Here is a 20,327-nt window from a genome sequence, read left to right on the forward strand (position 1 = left end):
CAAACCCCCTTGAGGCACACATCGGACTTCTCCGTCCTCCCGCACCACCCACCAAGTGCGCCCAGGCCCCCGAGCAAAAGCAATCCCACGAATGGCTTTGCCTTTGCCGGAGGCAGGGAGGACCCAGACTGTGTTGCCCAGCGTACTTTTTGCGTGGCTACAGGGGCTCCATCCCCTTCCCCAGTATGTAGGATTTCTGACTGGGCAGGGCCAGCTCGCCTGGCAGATCCCCTCCTGTTGACTAACCACGTGGCTTTTGCCAAATGTGCACCCCAGGGCTTGGGAGGGAAACTGTGGGCATGGGAAACCATTGGGATAGGAAACCATCCCAGGGCTGAGAAATCATTGCTGGCATGGGAAGCCATCACTGGGATGAGAAATCATCGTTGGGATGGGAATTCATGGCGGGGATGGGAAACCCTCATCGGGATGAGAGATCAGCAGGATGGGAAATCATGGTGATGGGCAGTTGCTGAGGCATGACAAATCCAGCCCTGGCAAGGCTGGCTCAGGCAGGTGCTGGCGGAATCATCGCCCTGGGGATGGAACCCCAGAACAGTGTTTGTCCCAAACAAACCCCACACTAACCCACCGCCATGGCAGGTACAGCAGCACGCTCCTGCTCCTCGTGGTGCTCCTGCCCTCCAGGTAACCCCCCAAGGGGCTCTGCCCACCAATATCTCACCCCACCACCCCTCTTTGCTTCCCCCAACAGAGAGGTTCCCTCTCCGGCTGCCCACGGCATCGCAGGTGCCCAGCATGAGCTTCACCACCCCAGCCATGCCAGCACCGGTCAGTGCCCACGTGCTGCCCTCTGTCCCGGGGCTGGCAGTGTCTGGTGAGCCTGCCCAGCTCCACACCGGCACCCACCAGCTGTCCCAGCCCACCGTCTGGCAGGCGGTGCCAGGGCCCCTGGGGGCCCCGGGGCAGGTGGTGCAGCTCCCCAGCGGGGTGCCACCTCCCCCAGTGGCACAGCTCCCTCACGGGGTGCAGCTCCCCACTGGGGTGCAGCTCCTCAGTGGGGTGCAGATGCCCATGGGGGTACAGCTCCCCACTGGGGTGCAGCTCCCCATGGGGGTACAGCACCCGCAAGGCATGCAGCTCCCCACTGGGGTGCAGCTCCTCAGTGGGGTGCAGATGCCCATGGGGGTACAGCTCCCTGCTGGGGTACAGCTCCCCACTGGGGTACAGCTCGCCACTGGGGTGCCTCTCCCACACGGGACGCAGCTCCATGCTGGGTTGCAGCTCCCCCACGGGGTGCAGCTCCCCCACGGGGTGCAGCTCCCCAGTAGGGTGCAGCTCCTCCATGGGGTGCAGCTCCCCCACGGGGTGCAGCTCCCCCATGGGGTGCAGCTAAACCATGGAGTGCCGCTCCCCACCATGGCTGCTCCCTGTCCCCCTGCCTACGGCTGGGGACAGCAGGTGGTGCCACAGGTGCTGGTGCCCCACCAGCCGAGGGGGATGGGGCCACGGACCCTGGACCAGCAAGAGCCCATGGACCCCACGGGCTCCTGCTCGCTGCGTGCCCCTGACCACACTGGCGACCCACCACCGTGCCGCCCCACGGCTCAGCCTTGGGTCCAGGAGCACCCTGTGCTCCACACCCTGCCTGGCAGCGCCCAGAAGCCATCGGAGGGCTTCAAGAAGGAAGTGGTGGCCATCGAGGACAGTGTCCCTGCTGCCAGCCCCCACCAGACCGGCCTGGCTCTGCCGACCTGCAGAACCAGGATGGAGCCTAAAGGTGAGCTCTGGGGGGTGGCAGAGCCCGCGGGCAGCTGCCCTGAGCCAAGGAAAGCTTGCATCACCCCGCGCTTGGGTTGGATCTCTTTGCTTTTTCAGCAGTGGAGACCACCCCGGCAGCCCCAGAGAAGCCCGTCGACCTGCCCGAGCAGGGGCCACAGGCCTTCGCTGAGGCCTGTCCTGAGCTGGCAGAGGACACCATGGCCAGCTTGGTGCTCTCCTGGCTCAACACCTTGGAGAGCGAGGACAGCCTCCCCGATGGGCCTGACAGCCCCAGCCTCGCCGCCTTCCTCCACGAGCTCCCCGACCTCTCCGAGTACGTGGCGGAGGGCGGCTGCCCCAAGGAGCCAGCAGCGGCGGCGGGGCTGGGGGACGGCGAGGTCTCTGTCGACGACGTCGACGACTTCACCAGCTTCCTCGGCCGGGTCCCTGACTTCTCCGAGTACGTGGCAAAGGGCGGCTGCCCCCATCAGCAAGTGGTGGCAGCAGGGCTGGGGGACAGCGAGGACACCATCCCTAACGGCCTTCCTTTCCCCAACAGCCTCATCAGCGCCGATTTCCTCGATGACCTCCACGACTTCTCCATGTACGCGGCAGATGGCGCCTGCCCCCAGGACCATGCGGTCGTGGCAGGGCTAGGGGACAGTGAGGACACCACCCTGACCACCAGTGTCCCCAACGTGACTGGCGAGGCCCTTGATGAGCACCCTGACCTCTGTGGGTATGTGGCGGAGGGCGGCTGCCCCAAGGAGCCACTGGTGGCGGCGGGGCTGGTGGATGGCGGGGACACCATCCCCAATGTCCCCGACTTGACAACTTCCCTTAACAAGCTCCCCCACCTCTTGGAGTACAGGGCAGAGGGCGGCTGCGAGGTGGACAAGTTGGCAGCAGTGATGCTGGTGGACGGTGAAAATATCCTCGCCGATGTCCCCGACAGCCTGGACACCACTGCCTCCTGCAGCGAAGACCCTGACCTGGAGTACGAGGCGGAGGGCGGCTGGTGCAAACGCCGCCTGCAATCGGGGATGCTGGGGGATGCCGACCCCTTCTGGGGGGTGCCGGCCTCCCCCTTGCAAGACACCAAGGGGAACCAGGGCGGGGTGTCGGCAGTCCTCCCCACCTGGTGGCGGCCGTTGGACACATCCGAAGAGAGCTCTCCGGAGACTGCATGGGAGACTTCTGAGGACAGTCCTGTGGACAGTCCCCAGAACAATCCCCTGCAGGCTCCTCCGGAGACAGCAGAGGAGACTTCTGAGGTCAGTCCTGTGGACAGTCCCCAGAACGATCCCCTGCAGGCTCCTCCGGAGACGGCAGAGGAGACTTCTGAGGACAGTCCTGTGGACAGTCCCCAGAACGATCCCCTGCAGGCTCCTCCGGAGACGGCAGAGGAGACTTCTGAGGACAGTCCTGTGGACAGTCCCCAGAACGATCCCCTGCAGGCCCCTCCAGACAGTCCCCTGCTCAGCGTCCTGCAGTTCCCAATGCTGAGTCCCTTGCCCAGCTCCCCAGAAGCACCCCCAGTGTCACCAGCCCCACATGGCCCAACTGGCGGAGACGGCGCTGCGGAGGCAGCCTCGGATGGGTCCGACCCACCTGCTGCTGCCGCCGGGCGTTGTGTCCTGCCAAGAGGGGCCCCGATGGGGAGAAGCGGGCGGCAAGCAGGCCAAGGGAAAGCTGGACGGCGACAGGGCAGTGCAGGTGGCAGCGGGCTGCGGGTGGGAAGCAGCAAGCGCAGAGCATCCAATACCACCAACGTGCCTGCCAAGAGACGTAGGACCCGAGAGGAAGCCAGAAGGCAAAGGCTCTTCATGGGGCGGAGAAGAAAGGTTTAATGCAGCGGCCCACCCAGACACCACAGCACGGAGGCCTTGAACTGCTGCTCTGGGACTCCCACCCCACGCCCCACCCCAGCCTTGTGACCCTCAACTGCTCCAGTCCCACAGACCCGTGCTGGAAGCTACGGCCCCCCGCTGCCCGGGGGCTGCGATACGTTCCAGGGAACACACAGCATTGCCAGGTGCCAGCACAGCCGGTGTCAGGGCCCAGCCGGGCCCCGCAGCTCCCGGCAGCACTGGGCCGCACGCCCCTGCAGCACCCCAGGGAGGCCCCAGGAGGCCCCGGCCCGGGAGGAAGCCGCGGAGCAGTGGGCGCAGGGGCAAGGCGGGGCAGACACGCTCACCGCTCCAGTGAGACACGGGAGTCCCCTCTGCCCGCCCTGATGGTGCCAGTCCTAGGCCCACTGGGTGCCACCTCTGATCCCACCGCCTTGACCCTGCGCTGCTGCCGGCATCCCCACCGCAGCCTGGAACCAGAGTCCCCAGGAGCAGCATCCCCACCCGGCGCTGAGGATGCTCCGCATCGTCCTGAGGGTGCCCTTGCTCAACTCCAGCCACAGTTTCCACCTGCTGGGGCACACAGTGAAGGTGGTGGGGCTGATGCCCCAACCACCCAACCCGGAACCCAATTCCTTGATGGCAGCCCCGAGACCCAGCGCAGCACTGGATGCCTCAAGCCCCCGCTGACGGCAAGAAGGACACGGCACCGGCGGCACCATCGAGCAGCAAGGCACGCACCAGGTCTGCCGCCAAACCTCAGCAGCCAAGCGGGCTGTGCTTGTCGCCCACGGAGGCCAAACCCCACGGGAGGGGCTGCCGCAGCAGCTGCACATGCCGCCACAACCTCCCAACGACTCCCCGCTGTCCTTCGGGCCCTGGGGGGGCTCACGGCTGCGCCCACCCCGCTGGAGGAGCAGGAGCAGTCGGTGCCCATCACACCCGAGCAGCGGCCCCAGCGGGAGCGTGTGAAGACGCTGGCCCAGGAGGAGCGGGAGCGGGCGGCCCTGCAGGTGTCACCGGCCAGCTGCACGTTTGTGTGCAGAGGGAGGCCAGCATGGACATAGCCAACGACTACGGCTACCCATAACCCACCGGCCCAGAACCGTCCCCCCCTCTTCGGAGCTGCCTTTTCCTCTCTAGCATTTGACTGCCGACAGAGCAGTGCCGCGGTGACGGCCTCGGTCAACACCTTCCTTCCGGCTGCCCTGCGAGGTCCTTGCACCTCTCGTGGTCAAGACAGTGTGATCCTGCTCTACCTCATTTGGCTGCAAGAAGAGTAAAGGAAGAAGCAGCTCCCAGAAGCCTCAGCAAACAGTTTGGCAAGGTCTTCTAGCCTGCTTCCACAGTCACAAGACCCAGTGCTGTTAGTATAATGTCTCGTTGCCTTCTCTAGAAAGGCACTGAAGCAGAATGGCCTCCCTGTCACTGCTCGCTACCAGCAGCAACAGAGGCCTCAGAAAGGCCAGGATTTCGAGTCTTTCACCAGCAGGCCAGGAGTAGTGCGTACTACGGGATGTGGCCACTTGTAGCCACTTGCAGTCCAGACGCTCAAGGTGGTTTTAGCTTCAACTGCGGTGGTTGTAGGCACTGAAGCTTAAACCCAAAAGGAAAGAGAAAAAGAACAGCTCTCCAGGCACACGCTGTTTGGAAGTTAAAGCAGAAGAAAGGCCAGCGTGGCACACGCTCAAGGACAGGGCTGCCTATAGCCCTTTGGCAGGGAAGCTTCTCCCCAGCCAAGCGCATTTCTCCTCCTCTCCTACAGTTCTCCTCCCTCTCTGTCCCCGTACCTTCAGCTGCAAGGTCTGACTGTGATTCAGCACTGCCCGGAAAGTGAACTGTCCCACGAGCCTTCCCTGCTCCTCACGTTCCTACTTCAGGCCCAAGAGAAACACGGGGGTGGAGAAACCAGAGCGCCTCACACACTGTGGGAAGACTGAACTTCAGTCGGTGAAGCACGGGTTTATTTCAGCTACGCAGTCAAAGGAAGACGAGCGCAAGGAGCAGACAAGAAGCTGCACCTAGGTAGCACGCCACGCTTGCCTACTCAGCGAGTCTAGGCTGCCACCCAGAGAAGGAGCAGATGTTCCCAGGCGGAGCGGGGTAACCTGAGGGTCACAAATGCCCACGGGGATTGAAAGCCAGAAGGGCTAGGACAGTGCGCTGTGCCACCTCCTCTTCCCTGTGGCTCCCCAAGTTCCATCATGCCCCAGAACCTTCCTTTCGAACAGTACATTGGACAGAAGCGCAATACAGCTCCAGGGAGCTTGCTGCTTCTGCGAGCCAGGAGGAGGCCAGAGGCCGCTGGACTCTTTGACCCATACTCACCCCCGGCTTAGAAACGCTGTGCAACCCCCAGCCCCCCACTCTGGAGAAACCACTCACGTAGACAGCCATGTCCTTTGGAGCTCTGCCGAGGCTGTCTCCAGGGAACGTTGTCCTGAAACGTGGTCCATGGTGACTGCTCTGGGAAGGATTGGCACAGACAGCTTGATGAAGGCTTGTCCCCGACTTCCCAGCAAGGGCCAGCACTTTCCCACATGGTTTTCAGGCTGGAAGGAGAAGAAACTACGTTCACATGGAGAAGGGTGCCCTGGCTCTCATTCCTGCTATGAGCATCACAGAATTAAGAACTGATTAGGCCAAGCAGCTCGGCTCTGAACCGCAGACAGTGCCTTCGGTCAGACCCTGCGGGTACCAAACAGAGAAGCAGCCGTGAGAATTCACGGGTCACAAGAGCACGTCAGTGGAGAAGCACTTGCATGGCAGCGAGCTGGGTGCGCTGCCTGAAGAAGCTCTCTGGCCTCTCTCAGTGTGCAGCAACTCGCCAAGAACAAGCAAGGGATGGTGCGGCTGAAAGGCACCGGCCCAGGGCAGGTGGCAACTAGGGTCCCACCTGGACAAGCCTTTCCTGTAAGGAGAAGCCATTGCTCCCCCCATCCAGTCCCACCTCCTCCCACTGGCACCTGCCAACTCTTCAACTTGTGCAGGCGGCTCAGGGGCAGTGCCAGGACAGCCTGCAAACGCAGCGTGAGGCCCTCCAGCAGGGCAGGCTCTCAGCACCCGCTTGTGCTCACTAAGAGCCCCCGTGAGCTCACGCCCGAGACCTCTGCAGGCACCTTTCCCACTCTGCTTCCACGCCATGCTGACAGTTTGCACGATGACTGGGAAGACACAGCATGCAGGACCAAGCGACCCTGTTAGAAGCTTGCACAGAGGACCTGGGGCACTCCGGGGGAGAAAATACTCATTTAAATTAAAAGAGCTGGGTGTTGGCTTTGCAGCGCCTCTCTCTGCCTGCGGGCATTTGCTCAGTGGGGGGGAGGGAGGGTGGGGGGTTAACGCATCCCCTGCCCACCCCGCGGGTGGCTGAGCTGGGCTGGGGATGGCTTATGTCCACAAACAGGTATTTTTACATTTAAGATAATATGATTCTATTTTTATAAATAATAGATTTATTTTTTTACAAATAAATATTTTGAAATTATAATATTTGTATTATGTATACGTCTATGTATAATATCATATACATATACACACATACATAGATATGTACCTACGCATCCCACCACAAATCCACAGAGGGAAAGGGGAGGGGGTGTCAGGAGGGACTGGGATGCGGGAGAGGGGTGACATGACCCCGGGGCCCAGGACTCACCGCAGTTCCTGCTCTCTGCACTGCCAGGCACATGGCACAGCTCAGGCACTTCTGTCTCTCTCTGTCTGTCTGTCTGTCCCTCCCTCCCTGTGCTGCAGCCCCGCTCACCCGACTGCCTTCCACCTCAGGGCACCCACGGGTGCCTCACAGCTCGCACCCCACGAGGCCGCCCCGAGGCACAGCTCAGGGGGGCCGGAGCGGGGCCCAGGCCCAGCTGGCTGCTGCCAGGACAGGCCCGGGGGCGGCCTGGGGCTGCGGGACAGGCCTCGGGGCAGGGGCTGGGGCCGGGGCAACATGGCCGCCCGGCAGCCCCTGCCCCAGGGCTCCAGCTCCCAGCATGCCCCGGGGCGCGCCTTCCCGCCGCCCGACCCTGCGCGGGCACCGCGCCCCCAGCCCGAGCCAGCCGCCCCCCCGCAGGCCCCACGGCCGCCCCCCCGGGGCTGCGGGACCCGCCGCCACAGAGACCGACAAGGCACCGGGAGCGCGCAGGGACAGAGACGTGGCAGAGGGAGCGGGGCAGGGGGACAGCGGGGAGAGGGGCAGAGGGAAAAGGCAGCGGGGAGAGAGAAAGGGAGAGGCCGGGACGCAGAGCGGGACACAGGGCGAGGGGAGGGCGGGAAACGACCCCGAGAGACTGAGACAGAGGGGCTGTGGGTCAGGGCAAGGAGGCGCAGAAGGGCACAACAGCCGCGGCCTCCAGGGTGGAGACGCAGGAGGAGCAGAAGGGGCCGGGGAGCAGGACGGAGGCCCCGAGAGCAGCAGGGCCGGCCGAGCGGGGGATACAGGCGGGAGAGAGGGGACAGGCGGCAGCACAGAGGGGAAACAGGCGGCCAGGACACGGCGACAGAGAAAGGAGAAGGCCAGGGAGCGGGAGAGAGGTGTAGGGAAAGGAAAACATAGCAACAGGCTGTAGGACAGACAGGGAGGAGTTAGAAAACACAGGCACGGAGTCAGACAGGGAAGGAAAGAAAAAACCAGTGATGGGAGATGGGAAGAGAGTAAAAATAGCAGTTCTGGGTAACTGCCCATTTCCTGATCACTGCCCAGGAACTGCTTGCACCGTATCCGATGGTCGCTCATGGGCCCTTCCCTGAGCCCGTCTGACCGTACGCCAGCAGCGTGGCGTTATAACCGTGCCAGGCGCTCTCCAGCACTCCCTGACCTTATCTCTGCTTCAGTCTTCACTGGGAAGGCTGGCCCTCAGGCATCCCAGGTCCCAGAGGAGAGAGATAAAATCTGGAGAAAGGAGGACTTCCCCTTGGTTGAGGAGGATTGGGCCAGAGATCACCTAGGCAAACTGGATCCTTGCAAATCCATGGCCCTGATGGCATGCACCCATGAGTGCTGAAGGAGCTGGCAGTTCTTGCCAAGCCACTCTCCATCATCTTTGAAAGAAAATGTCACTCCACTCTTCAAAAAGGGCAAGAAGGAGGACCTGGGAAACTATAGGCAGTCAGCCTCACCTCCATCCCTGAAAAGGTGATGGAGCAGTTCATCCTGGAGGTCATCTCCAGGCATGTAGAGGACAAGAAGGTTATCAGAAGCAGTCAACATGGGTTCACCAAGGGGAGATCACGCTAAGACCAACCTGATAGCCTTCTATGGTGGCGTGACTGGCTGGGTCGACGAAGGGAGAGCAGTGGATGTTGTCTGCCTCAACTTCAGTAAGGTGTTCGACCCTGTCTCCTATAACATCCTCACGATCAAGCTAAGGTAGTGTGGGTTGGTGAGGTGGACAGAGAACTGGCTCAACAACAGAGCTCAGAGGCTTCCACAACCTCTCCGGGCAACCTGATCCAGTGCTTCACCACCCTCCTAAAAAATGTCTTCCTTATATCCACTCTCAATCAACTCTCCTTTAGTTTAAAACCATTACCCCTTGTCCTGTCAAAGCAGGCCTTGCTAAAATGGTTGTCCCCATCTTTCCTATAGTCCCCCTTTAAGTACTGACAAGCTGCAATATGGTCTCCCCGCAGCCTTCTCTTCCCCAGATTAAATATCTTTGATTTCTCTTTCAGGCTGAACATCAGATGCTTCTTAAAGGGAAACACTGGGGAAGACAACCCTTTTCAAAGAAACTCACCTCTGCACGCGGAAACAAGGACAGCTTCTGACAAGCTTCCATAGAATTAGTCGCATCTGACTGGCAAGTACTCGAGGAAACCTGAAACAAGGAGTGTGGAGAGTAAGTCAAGACCTCAAGGGTGTTTCTTCCAAGCTAAGAACATGAGCGACCAAATCAAAATACCAGGGAGCAGAAACACAAAGCAGGCTTTAAGAGAAGATGGACACCCTAATGCTTCACAGTCCCGGACAGCTTAAATCAAATTAAAAGGTGAAAACATCGTTTGGCACCTATTTTAATGTATTTGACAATCGCCTCAGAAGAGAGCACAAAAATACCAGATTTTTTTTTTCTAAACTCTGCAAAGGAGTTTTGTGCAACAAAATACTAACCTGGTGATTTGGGGCTACGTACACAGGCACCTTGTGTTGGTGATGCTATGGACACCGCTCTACCTGTAACTTACGCTACCATTCCGAATAACAAAATTACTTAGAAGCTAAAAACCAAAAGTTGTTGAAGACACTGAGGGTTGCTAAGTGACAGAAATACTTATTGGAGAAATAATCCCAAACCACCGAACTGCGTGACAATAAGTAGTTAAGGGTACCGCAAACCCCAAACTGCTCAAATAACGTGCCTAAAGGTCTGCTTAGGGATGCTTATGAGAAGCAGTGCAAGAGTCATCGCTTCTGAAAGGAAAACACAAAGAAATTACTCTTCCAAAGCAACAGCCTCATTCAAATGGACACAGAGCTTAGCTGTACTATTCTTATTAGCCAGAAACATGTTAATCAAACGTCAGCCTGTAAAGAAATTGTATCAAGATGATACATCCATTAAATCATAGAATCATAGGATGACCTGAGTTGGAAGTTAGAACTCACGCCTCCCAGGTATAATGGGCAAAAGAGCACGTTTTCAGTGACATTAGATTGCGCTTCTCTGGATTTAAATACAAAAAGTTAGCTCCGCCGGTACATTCATCCGCGAGAACGTTAACACCTCCAACTTCATAGACACCCGTACATGATTTTTGTAAACAGCAAATTAATACACTCTATGAAAAAGAAGGCACATAATCAGCATGTTCCTTTTTGACCTGAAAAAAGAAAATCTCTAACAGCAGATAAGCCTGAAGTAAAACCCAGTCCAATCTGGACCCCAAATGGGGTTTGGGTTACGATGTGCCACATATCTGCCCTCGACTCTTGAAAGCAATCATGTGCTGAGGAAAATTTTAGGTTGTTATGCAGAGGTTTAACTCGAGTCTTGGCAACTTAATTTGGGCCGTGAAAGGTATCGGCACTGCAGCACCACGTGCAGTGAGGAAAACTGGTCTTGCAGTTCGATTCCAACGCCGCACCCTCAAACAAAACAAGGCTGCTACGTCTGAGGAACAGGGATGGAATCTCACCTGCCGTCCCAAAGTTACGCTGCGGCATTCCTTCACTTTTTGTCGCTTTCCCCAGGCTTGGTAAACCTTTTGCAGAGTCTGAAGCAAAGGCCCATAGCTTTTTCCTGTTTGTAACAGTGGATGTCCGGGCTTTCACAGGTTGGTTTGTTGTGGGCCACCACTTGTACCCTGGATTTGCCTTCATAAATGCATCCTTGTACTAGAAAAGAAAAGGAAAATTACCAGTCAGGCCAGTCATGACATTATACTGTCCACAGGGCAATAGGGGGCACTGCTTCTAAGAGGACTTCAGACAGTAAATAATGCTGAAATATCTTGATTCTTGATTTGACCTGCCTGAGCTGCGGCCAGAGCCATTCACCAAGGCCTTTCCCGAGCTGGCAGGGGACAAGCTCCAGTTTCAGGATGAGCAGTCTTTCACTGTAGACATCACTGAGACGCTCGCCTGGCTTGACACCATGGACAGTGAGGACGTGTCCCTGGTGGCCCTGACGGCCCCAGTTTGGCTGCCTACCTCCACAAGTTCCCTGACCTCTCCGAGTACGTGGCAGAGGGCGGCTGCCCTGATGACAGAGTGGTGGCAGCGGGACTGGGGGACAGCGAGGACACCGTCCCTGATTTCCTAGACTTGCCCAACAGCCGCACCAGCACCAGGTTCCTCAGTGAGCTCCATGACTTCGCAGGTACACGGCAGAGGGCAACTGCCCCAAGGACCAAGTGGTGGTGGAACAGCTAGGGGACAGTGAGGACACCATCCTGACCACCAGTGGTCCCAGCATGACTGGCGAGGCCCTTAATGAGCTCCCCGACCTCTCCGGGTATGTGGCAGAGAGCAGCTGCCCCAAAGAGCGAGTGGAGGCAAGGGGCTGGTGGATGGTGTCCCCACAATCCCCGATATCCCCGACTTGACAACCTCCATCAACAAGCTTCCCCCACCTCTTGGAGTAAAGGGCAGAGGGCACCTGCGATGTGGAGCAGTGGGCAGCAGTGATGCTGGTGGTTGGAGAAACCATCCTCCTCAATGTCCCTGACAGCCTTGCCACCACCGCCTCCTTCAGTGAAGTCCCCAGTGTCTTGGATTATGGAGCGGAGGGCAAGCGTCCTGAGGAACACCTGGCAGCAGTGATGCTGGGGACGATGAACCATTCTCAGGGGGGCCGGCCTCCCCCTTGCAGGACCTCAAGGGGAACCAAGGTGGGATGGCGGCAGCCCTCCCCACCTGGCTGCCCTTGGACACTTCTGAGGAGAGCTCTGCAGAGACTGCAGAGGAGACTTCAGAGGACAGGCCTGTGGAGAGTCCCCAGAAGGATCCCCTGCAGGGTCCTGCAGAGAGTCCCCTGCTCAGCCCCCTGCAGATCCCACTGCTGAGTCTTTTGGTCAGACCCCGGCTGCATCCCCAGTGTCATCCACCCCATAAGGCGTTATAACCGTGCCAGGAGCTCTCCAGCACTCCCTGACCATGACCACCAAAGACCTCTCTCTAACAAACCACCAAGTGCCTCCTCTTCATAAGCGAGCCACCAAACGCACACACAAGCACTGCTCTCTGCCAGGAGAGCCCTCACTAGCAGTTTAAATTAGCAATCAAGACTTGCAAGCACGCTTGACAGCAACACTGAGTTCCAGGATGACAAGACATGTAGATAAAATCTAGCCACTGCTTCACACCAGGAAAGTGATAAATGCCGGTCTTTTGCGTTACGCTGACATGAATGTTAGTAACGGGAGATAAAGGAACTGACCGGCCTCCAGCTGCGTATCAGTGACAGCTGCTTCCAGCTGGTTCTTTGACTCAAGGCTTACCTGGCCCACGGAACTGCTGGATCCTGCGGAGATGAGCATGCCGTTCTTGTCCTTTAGGAAGCTCCTCTGAGACCAATAGGCTGGATCAGAAGCAAAGGCTTTGCTGTGCCCTGGATTCCTAGGGTCACACACGCCTGTGCTGTCGCTGTTCACAGAAGTCACACACCTCCTTCCCGCATCCTTCTCTCCCTGCCTATTAACATTACAATTGCAGCATCAAACTACCAGCAATCAGGCTTTCACTAATAACTCATGGTCTAGTCTGGGTTTAAACCAAGTTCATCCGCAAGGCACAGCTTCATCTCCTAAGCACACTAGAGAAGATGCTGAGGTGGGAAGGCTTGTAGCTGTGGCTCATCTAGCCTAACCCACAGCCCAGGAGTTAATGACGTATGCCGCACTTTAGCTTTCGTCGTGCAGAACAATCCCTAGAGTCACACTGATGCAGCCTGCTTGATTTCTGGGTGCAACAAGCCCTCAAATACCAGATGTGTGGTTTCCTAAGCACAACTCTGCTGGATCGGTCAGCTCCAAAACTTAAAAAGCTCAACTCACCCCAAAAATGTTAACTTGCGCCCCTCTCCTGGTTTGGAATATCCACACAGCGAAGCACCACGGAAGCCTTGTTCACCAGACAGTTGCCGGACAAACCCCTTTGTGACACAGAGCAGCAAGTCAACAGGAGCACAGGCTGCACAAAGTCAGTGCTTGGCAGCAACCTCATCCAGAGCAGGAACTCCACTGGCAGAAAACCTCTTGAGCTTCCGCTGGACTTGGGAAGGGACTTCCTCAAGCCTCTTTCCTCCACGGCTACCCCAGCAAGCAGCAGTGGGGCAGCAGTGGGGCAGCGCTGCCCGGCTCCCCTCCTGCACCACTGACAAGCAACACAGCAGGCACGGTGCAAAAATCAGCCTCCACCAATGGCCCCAAGCGATCCGCATCAGAGATTCAAAAGAAGGAACGGCGCAACGAAACCACCAACAGAAACACACTGGTTACTACCAGGGCGGAGCAGCCGGCATGGTGTGTGCTATCCTAAAGCACTCTGAGCATGAGGGACACAGTTTCCCCTCAAACACAGCAAGTGAAATCCACCTGAGGGTGGCACCCCAGCGCCTCTCAAGGGAGGCCAGCCGTGCGGCCGTGTAGCCGAAACAACCAGCCAGAGAGCGCAGCGTGACCACAGCAGTGCCCAGCGCCTTACGAGACGCACTGCTGGCGCTGCTGCAGGGACAGGGCTTGTGTCCACCGGAACAGAGGCTGCTGTCAGCCCAGCGGCAGCCGCCAAACCCAAAAGAACCCTTACACCTGGCAGCATTGCCCCAGTCCGGGAACAAACCCTAAATCCAGAGGCGCCCCACACCTGGCTGCACCCACCAGACCTAGCAGCATGCACCTGACACAGCAACGCCCCCAAATCCTCAAGTTTCCCCCAAAATTGGCAGCAACCAGCAGACCCAGGCACACCCCCCAAAACCTGTCGGCGACCTGTCAGCACAATCAATATTTATACAGCTAAATAACAAAAGGATTAGACAATACTTTGTCTTCACTGCCCCCCAATCCATTTTCTTTCTCTTATTTCATTCTTTTTTTCCATTTTTAATTTCACCTTGTTTTGCTTGTGGTTTTTATATAAGACCTGCTTTTGTAGAAGCGTGAAAGGTCTCTGTGGTCCCTCTGCTCATGAATCCATTTGCTAAAATAATGTTTTTGAAATCCTCTTTTTTGAATACCTCTTTTTTACGTATCTTACTGACCAGTTCATTCATGTCTAATATTGAAAGCTTTTGAAAAGCAGGAACGGGTTCGGTTCTATACAGGACAGCGCTGCTCAGAAATGGACCCCAGTCCCTGCTGGCCTCAGCGACCCAGTGGCACACACTCCTGTTACCGGCTCATCTGGTGGCTGGCTGTACAGAAATGTGACCTTTTTTGCCGTGGCTGGGGGTGGTGATGGTGGTGTTGCTGGTGTTCTGTCTCAGCTCTATAATCCATAAAGGAACAGAGACTTTAAGGTGTATCATGTTACTGGTTTGACAGGACTTGCATGCTAGAGAAGAGTTGCTCAAGTGACTTGCTACTTTTACAGCCTCTTGCTAGAAGGAGCAAGAGGGAACAGGGAAGGGTGTAGAGGAGGACCGGAGCAGCCCCGTAGCTGGTGTGTGCCGCCAGCATCGCCCTCGTACAGCCGTCTCGCCAGCAAAACGCAGGAGGAACAGAGCAGCTTATGGCCACTGCACGAAGCAGCTGCAGCGCGGGAAGGGGAATTTAACTGCGAGGCTGTGAGGCACAGCACGCGTGGTAGCCGAAGCCCCGCGGGAAACACGCGGAGATGTCAAGCTCTCTAAAGGACCCTGAGATATGAACAGCAAGAACTTAGCAATTGTTGACCTGGTATTTCTTGCAGACGGAAGCAGCTGACGGCTTCCTCTTTATTTGCTCCTAGTCCAGTCCTTGGGCAGATAGGCCAGACCTTGCAGCAGGGCATGCCTGCTGGAGAAAAACTGCTAAAGCCGCCTCTTTGTTGCTGCTCCTGTAACCAGAGCGATAGAATTAACCAACCATAGATGTTGCTATACTCCTCGTACAGCCTTATCCAACTGGACGTTAAGTCTGGGGACATGGAGTATACCAATCAGTGTATTCTTTGATCTGCATTTTAGTCCCTCCGTAATCATTAATGTGAACGAAACAATAGACAATGTGCTTCTGTCAGAAAAGGATGACAAAATGTGGTTTCGTGTAGTGGGCTGAGAAAACTGGCCAGGACTGCCAAGATTAAGAGCCGAGTAGGTAAAAGGTAATTCCGACAGGGGCAGATCGCGACCACCGACTCACGGACCACCACCGACCCAAGTAACACCACCTACTCAAAAGAGAACAACAGAAGAGGATAACTGAGCCTGCGCAGTAATTTACATACGGAACGAGCAAGTTTGTACCAATCGGTAGAAAGGACAATAATGAATATCTATGAATATGTAACTTTTTGATCTATAAATTGTACGGGAAAGGTGCGTAAGGTAGGCACGTTAGGAGGAGCGACCCCGCGTGCATCCGGCGCTGTGAATAAAGAATGCCTGCTCTTTAATACTAAATTGGTGTTAGAGAGCTGTTTCTGATTTTACCGCGTTTTTCGGTAACACTCCTACCAGTCTGTCACGATCCACTGTCGGGCTGAACAATTTGGCAGAGGTTAAACCCCCTTGCTTTCCAACCGACCTCAGGTAATTCTGGGAGGTTGGGGGCGGCTGGGCTTAACTTCTGACTGACTCCAACGTGTTGCCGTGGCCAGGTTCCTTCTACATTCTCGGGAACAGAACTAAGACTCAAAACGGCATCAAAGTGCCAAGTCCCTTCATTTGGCCAGCGACGGAGACGCGAGAGAAAAGCAGAGAAAGAGAGAAAAAAGGGAGAACGGGGGGAGAGAGAAAACGAGAGCGACACGAGAGTGTTGTAATAGCTACCGCCGCGGGTCTGGGGCGGTCCGTCCCTCCGTGCGGTCCCTCCCTCCCTGCGGTCCGTCCCTCCGCGCGGTCCGTCCCTCCGTGCGGTCCGTCCTTCCATGCGGTCCGTCCCTCCGTGCGGTCCGTCCTTCCATGCGGTCCGTCCCTCCGCGCGGTCCGTCCCTCTGTGCGGTCCGTCCCTCCACACGGTCCCTCCCTCCGCGCGGTCCGTCCCTCCACACGGTCTGTCCCTCCGCGCGGTCCGTCCCTCCGCGCGGTCCGTCCTTCCCCGCGGTCCGTCCTTCCGTGCGGTCCGTCCTTCCCCGCGGTCCGTCCCTCCGTGCGATCCGTCCTTCCCCGCGGTCCGTCCTTCCCCGCGGTCCGTCCCTCCGTGCGGTCCGTCCCTCCACGTGGTCCGTCCTTCGGTGCGGTCCGTCCCTCCGCACTGTCCGTCCCTCCGTGCGGTCCGTCCCTCCGTGCGGTCCCTCCCTCCATGCGGTCAGTCCCTCCGTGCTGTCTGTCCCTCCGTGCGGTCCCTCCCTCCGTGCGGTCCGTCCTTCCCCGCGGTCCGTCCCTCCGTGCTGTCTGTCCCTCCGTGCTGTCTGTCCCTCCGTGCGGTCCGTCCCTCCGCGCGGTCCGTCCCTCCGTGCGGTCCGTCCCTCCATGCGGTCCGTCCCTCCGCGCGGTCCCTCCCTCCGTGCGGTCCGTCCCTCCGTGCCGACTGTGAGATTTGATTCTGCGCTTTTGAACAACTGAGGAGACGATAAGCAGTGAGTCACGTGTCTCTCTGATAATGTTTTCCTAGCGTAAGCTTACCTGGGGCTTGGGGCATGATATAATTCAATAGGCTGGAAAAGGAGAAAGAGGACAGTTACCCTTTTTCCTTGTGGTAAAGCTGCACTTGAGCCTGAGCTCTCAAGAAACACTGCTGAGTTTATTTCAGTAAAACTGAAATCGAGGGGTTCTAAGGCAGTGTTGCAAAGCCCTTCAGAATTCAAGGGACACCTGGAATTATAAACGTGAAACGTTCTTTTTTCCAGGTCATAGACGTTAAATAAGTCCATCAATCGCTCTCTGAGAGCTTGCTTGCATCTTTTTCTATATTTCAATATTGCTGGAAATGTTTTCAGTTTTCAAGTCCTTTAATGACGGTTCACGGTTTTTAGTATTTCGTATAAAACCAAGATGTTGCTGCTGACCCCACCTATTGAATAGCTGCGTGTTTTAATTGCCCAAGCCTCTGGCTGAGTATTCACGCCATTGAACGTTACTCACTGAAGGTGTGTGCGTGAGGCGTGAATCCAGCCTTCGTACCCAGGTGGCGAATAGGAGTTTCCCCAGGGACGGATCCAGAGCAGGGAATTAAGCTCTCACTCTGCACTGCGCTTTGGAGGAGGAGCGGGTTTGTGCCCCTTCTCCGAGTGGATGGTGAGCTGAGGGGTATTTCGCCCTTAGGGAACCTGAAGTTAAGCCAAAGAATGTCGAGTGAGTTCAAAACCCTGCCCAAGCCTTTGGAACATCCCGGCTCTATTCACTGAGGCAAAGGAGTATTTTAGTTGAGCAACACTTATGCTGGGTAAAATGAGAGGGTGAGAGGCTTTTGCTGCTTCAGATACTCATGGAAATGTCATTTTAAACGTGGTTCTTCAGACGAGATAAGTCTGCACCTCTTTTCTTAGCAGGACAAAACTTCTGAGCCTGTTCCCAGAGATAGAAAGAGCAGAGGAATTCCGTGGAGTTCCATGGTGGAGGGGAAAGATCCCAACCCAAAGGGTGCCGTGCTGACAAGCAGTGGGAAATACGCGATGCCAGCTCTTCCTGCGTAAGTATGGAATGAATTGGACTGACCGAGCAGTGAACAAGAGAAACCACGCGCAGAAGTGTGAGTGGCAATGCAACCGAACTGGCCAGCGCCTGTAGTGACGGGGGAGGAAGCACTGTCATTGCGTCTTAATCTTAAAATCTGTGATACTGTCTCATGTTGCAGTAGGGTGGTCCCCGTGTTCATGCCCCTGGAAGCTGGTTAAACCTGTGCTGTGCTAAGAACGTGTATTTCTGCAAAGCATTTTGGTGGTGTTTGTAGCGGAGTCGTTCTCTTGGAGAGGTCGTTTTGGTTCTGTTTGATGTGGCAAAGGCTCCTTGCAAAACGTAAGAAATTGCCGCTGGACTGAGATGTCCCCCCCCTCTGACTTCTATGAACTCCCGTGTGTGGAAGGGACGGAACTTTTCCTGTTGCTGTAAATTAAGAAAACACTCCTGTGTGCTGAGAGGAGCGGCTGTTTTAAACTGTGCTTGGTAGCACTTCTGTTTTGCTGCCATGGATCTCCTTCTGGAGAAGCTGTAACACAGGCTCCTTCCCTTTCTAAAATGTAATCACTCAGAGACGAACTTGATCGGAGACTAACTTGGTGCTGTGCCTGCAATGTACATTTGCCGCCTGGCAAAGGAGAGGTGGGATTCATTTCACCTGATTTCTAGCTGTCCAAAAGTTATTTTTCTGGTCTGAGCTAATTTCTTGCTTGGTCAAAGGAAAGGGAGAGTTCTGCAGCAGGAAAATTGTTCCCCCCTCCCTCTTCTGGTCTTGTGGCTCTAGAAGAGTAGTTTAATCTGAAGGCCTATGTTTTAGAAGGTGAATGTGGAGTGAGAAGAATTCCACCTGTTCTCTTCCTTTGATAAAATCCAAAGCTTGGAAAAGTTTTCTTTGAGCCATCTTTAAACTTTTCTCTCCCACCAGGCCCTCTCCCCCTCCAGGGAAGCTTCTGTGCGAGGAAAGAAGGAAAAGCCTCCCTTTTTGCCAGAGGAGCCATCGCCCTCTTCTTCCTCCTCATCCTGCTCTGGTGATCCTAGTCCAGATGAGTTGTTGTGTCTCATTTGTGAAGATACAATGTCCGATGCCGCTGTTAGTGCCTGCTGTGGAAACAGTTCCTGTGACGGATGTAAGTGCAGCTCCCACGGTTGTTACTTCAAAACATCACACCTGATCTTCTGAAAGCAGAAAGAGGAGATCAGGGAATTACTTTGTCACCAGCTCTATTTAAGACTTAAGCAGAGCCTGAACAGGAAAGGACTTTTCTCACTTAAAGGGAAAAAAGGCAGGAAGCTTTTTTCCCTTTTTACGTATGTAGTTAAATCCTCTTGACAGGCGGAAGGAGGAGTTTGAGAAGAGAGCCTAACTGCGCAGGTGATTACAGTATTAGATATCGAACGCGTTTGGTTTGTCCGCAGCCCTTTCCCTCACACAAAATTATAGAGCCATCTCTGGTGCCTTCCTGTGGTCTGCAGCCAACGGGGAGCTGGGCATTTAATCCACACTCCTCTCCACGGGAGAGGTGGTTAAAAACTTCAGAGCTGTGCCGGTTGTAGCTGGGATAGAGTTAATGTCCTTCAGCGTCGCTGGCAGAGTGCTGAGGGCACACTGATGTTTCAGCTGCTGTTAAGTAGCGGCTCCGTGTCGCTAAGTAGCGCCTCTGCTAGTCAGGGGCCTCTCCAGCTTCCCGAGCTCTGCCCGACAGGTATGAGTGGCCGCGCCAGGGACCCCTCTGCCCGCCCAGCTCCATCAGGGGTGATGCCCAGGTGCGAGGGCAGAAGGAGGCCCCGAGCCGTGCGTCAGTCGGCCAGAGTGAGTCGGCCAGCGTCAGTCGGCCAGCATCGCCTGCCCGCACTCAGCTGGCTGGCGTCAGTCAGCGTCAGCGTCTGTTGTCGGGAGTCAGTCAGGACTTAATCCTGTCGGCACCGCTGACCCCCCGTCTGGGGTGTGGGGCTGAGCGCGGTGGTTCAAGTGCCGCCTTAGGCCCGTCAGTCAGGGTGGCTGTGTCAGCCTTGGCTGGCAGCTGTCACCTGCCTTTGGGCACACGGTGCCGTGTCCTGCTCTGCTGAGGGCGGCTCCTCATTCCCTGCCTGCTTCAGCTCGTTTTCCTGCTTCCACGTGCCTGGGCTTTGCTGGTTTAAGGCAGTGAAACGAACTTAATCAGGCTTCCCTTAACTTTGTGTCTTCTGCCTAGTGAGCCGTCGGACAGAGCTTTGGAGGAAGAATGGTGAGAAGCCTTTGCTGGTGGGGTGGTGTTTTACTGGTGTGGAGGAGAGGATACTTCAGTTGGTGGGAGCGAGTCCCCAAACCCCTGGGCCTGTCGCGTGGGCTGCCAACGTTTCCGCAGCTCCCCTCGTCGGGCGGCTGTTTGCAAGGGGTGTGTTTGAGCACTGGGGGTTCAGCAGCCGCCGGGCCCTGGCCCTGGGCAGCCTGCTCTGGGGGACCCTGCCTGCGCAGGGGCTGGACCAGCTGCCCCCAGGGATTCCGGAAGGCCTTTCTCTCCCTTGTGACTCCGTGACTCTGGAACTGGTGCTGCGAGGGGCCAGCGCTGTGGGA

At 56.7% G+C, this 20,327-nt stretch overlaps 1 protein-coding gene across 1 annotated transcript; it reads right to left on the reverse strand.

Annotated features, from left to right (window-relative positions):
- Positions 1-9,328: 9,328 nt before the first annotated feature.
- LOC135317677 (HMG box transcription factor BBX-like) lies at positions 9,329-13,864 on the reverse strand. The gene is made up of 3 exons (XM_064474100.1): positions 12,516-13,864; positions 10,713-10,911; positions 9,329-9,394 (listed from the first exon to the last, which is right to left on the reverse strand). Exons 1-3 carry the CDS (start codon positions 12,552-12,554, stop codon positions 9,360-9,362), a joined length of 273 nt encoding a protein of 90 aa, XP_064330170.1. The 5' UTR covers positions 12,555-13,864; the 3' UTR covers positions 9,329-9,359.
- Positions 13,865-20,327: the final 6,463 nt, after the last annotated feature.

Source organism: Phalacrocorax carbo, chromosome 26 (assembly GCF_963921805.1).
Source record: "Phalacrocorax carbo chromosome 26, bPhaCar2.1, whole genome shotgun sequence".
Classification (NCBI taxonomy): Eukaryota; Metazoa; Chordata; class Aves; order Suliformes; family Phalacrocoracidae; genus Phalacrocorax; species Phalacrocorax carbo.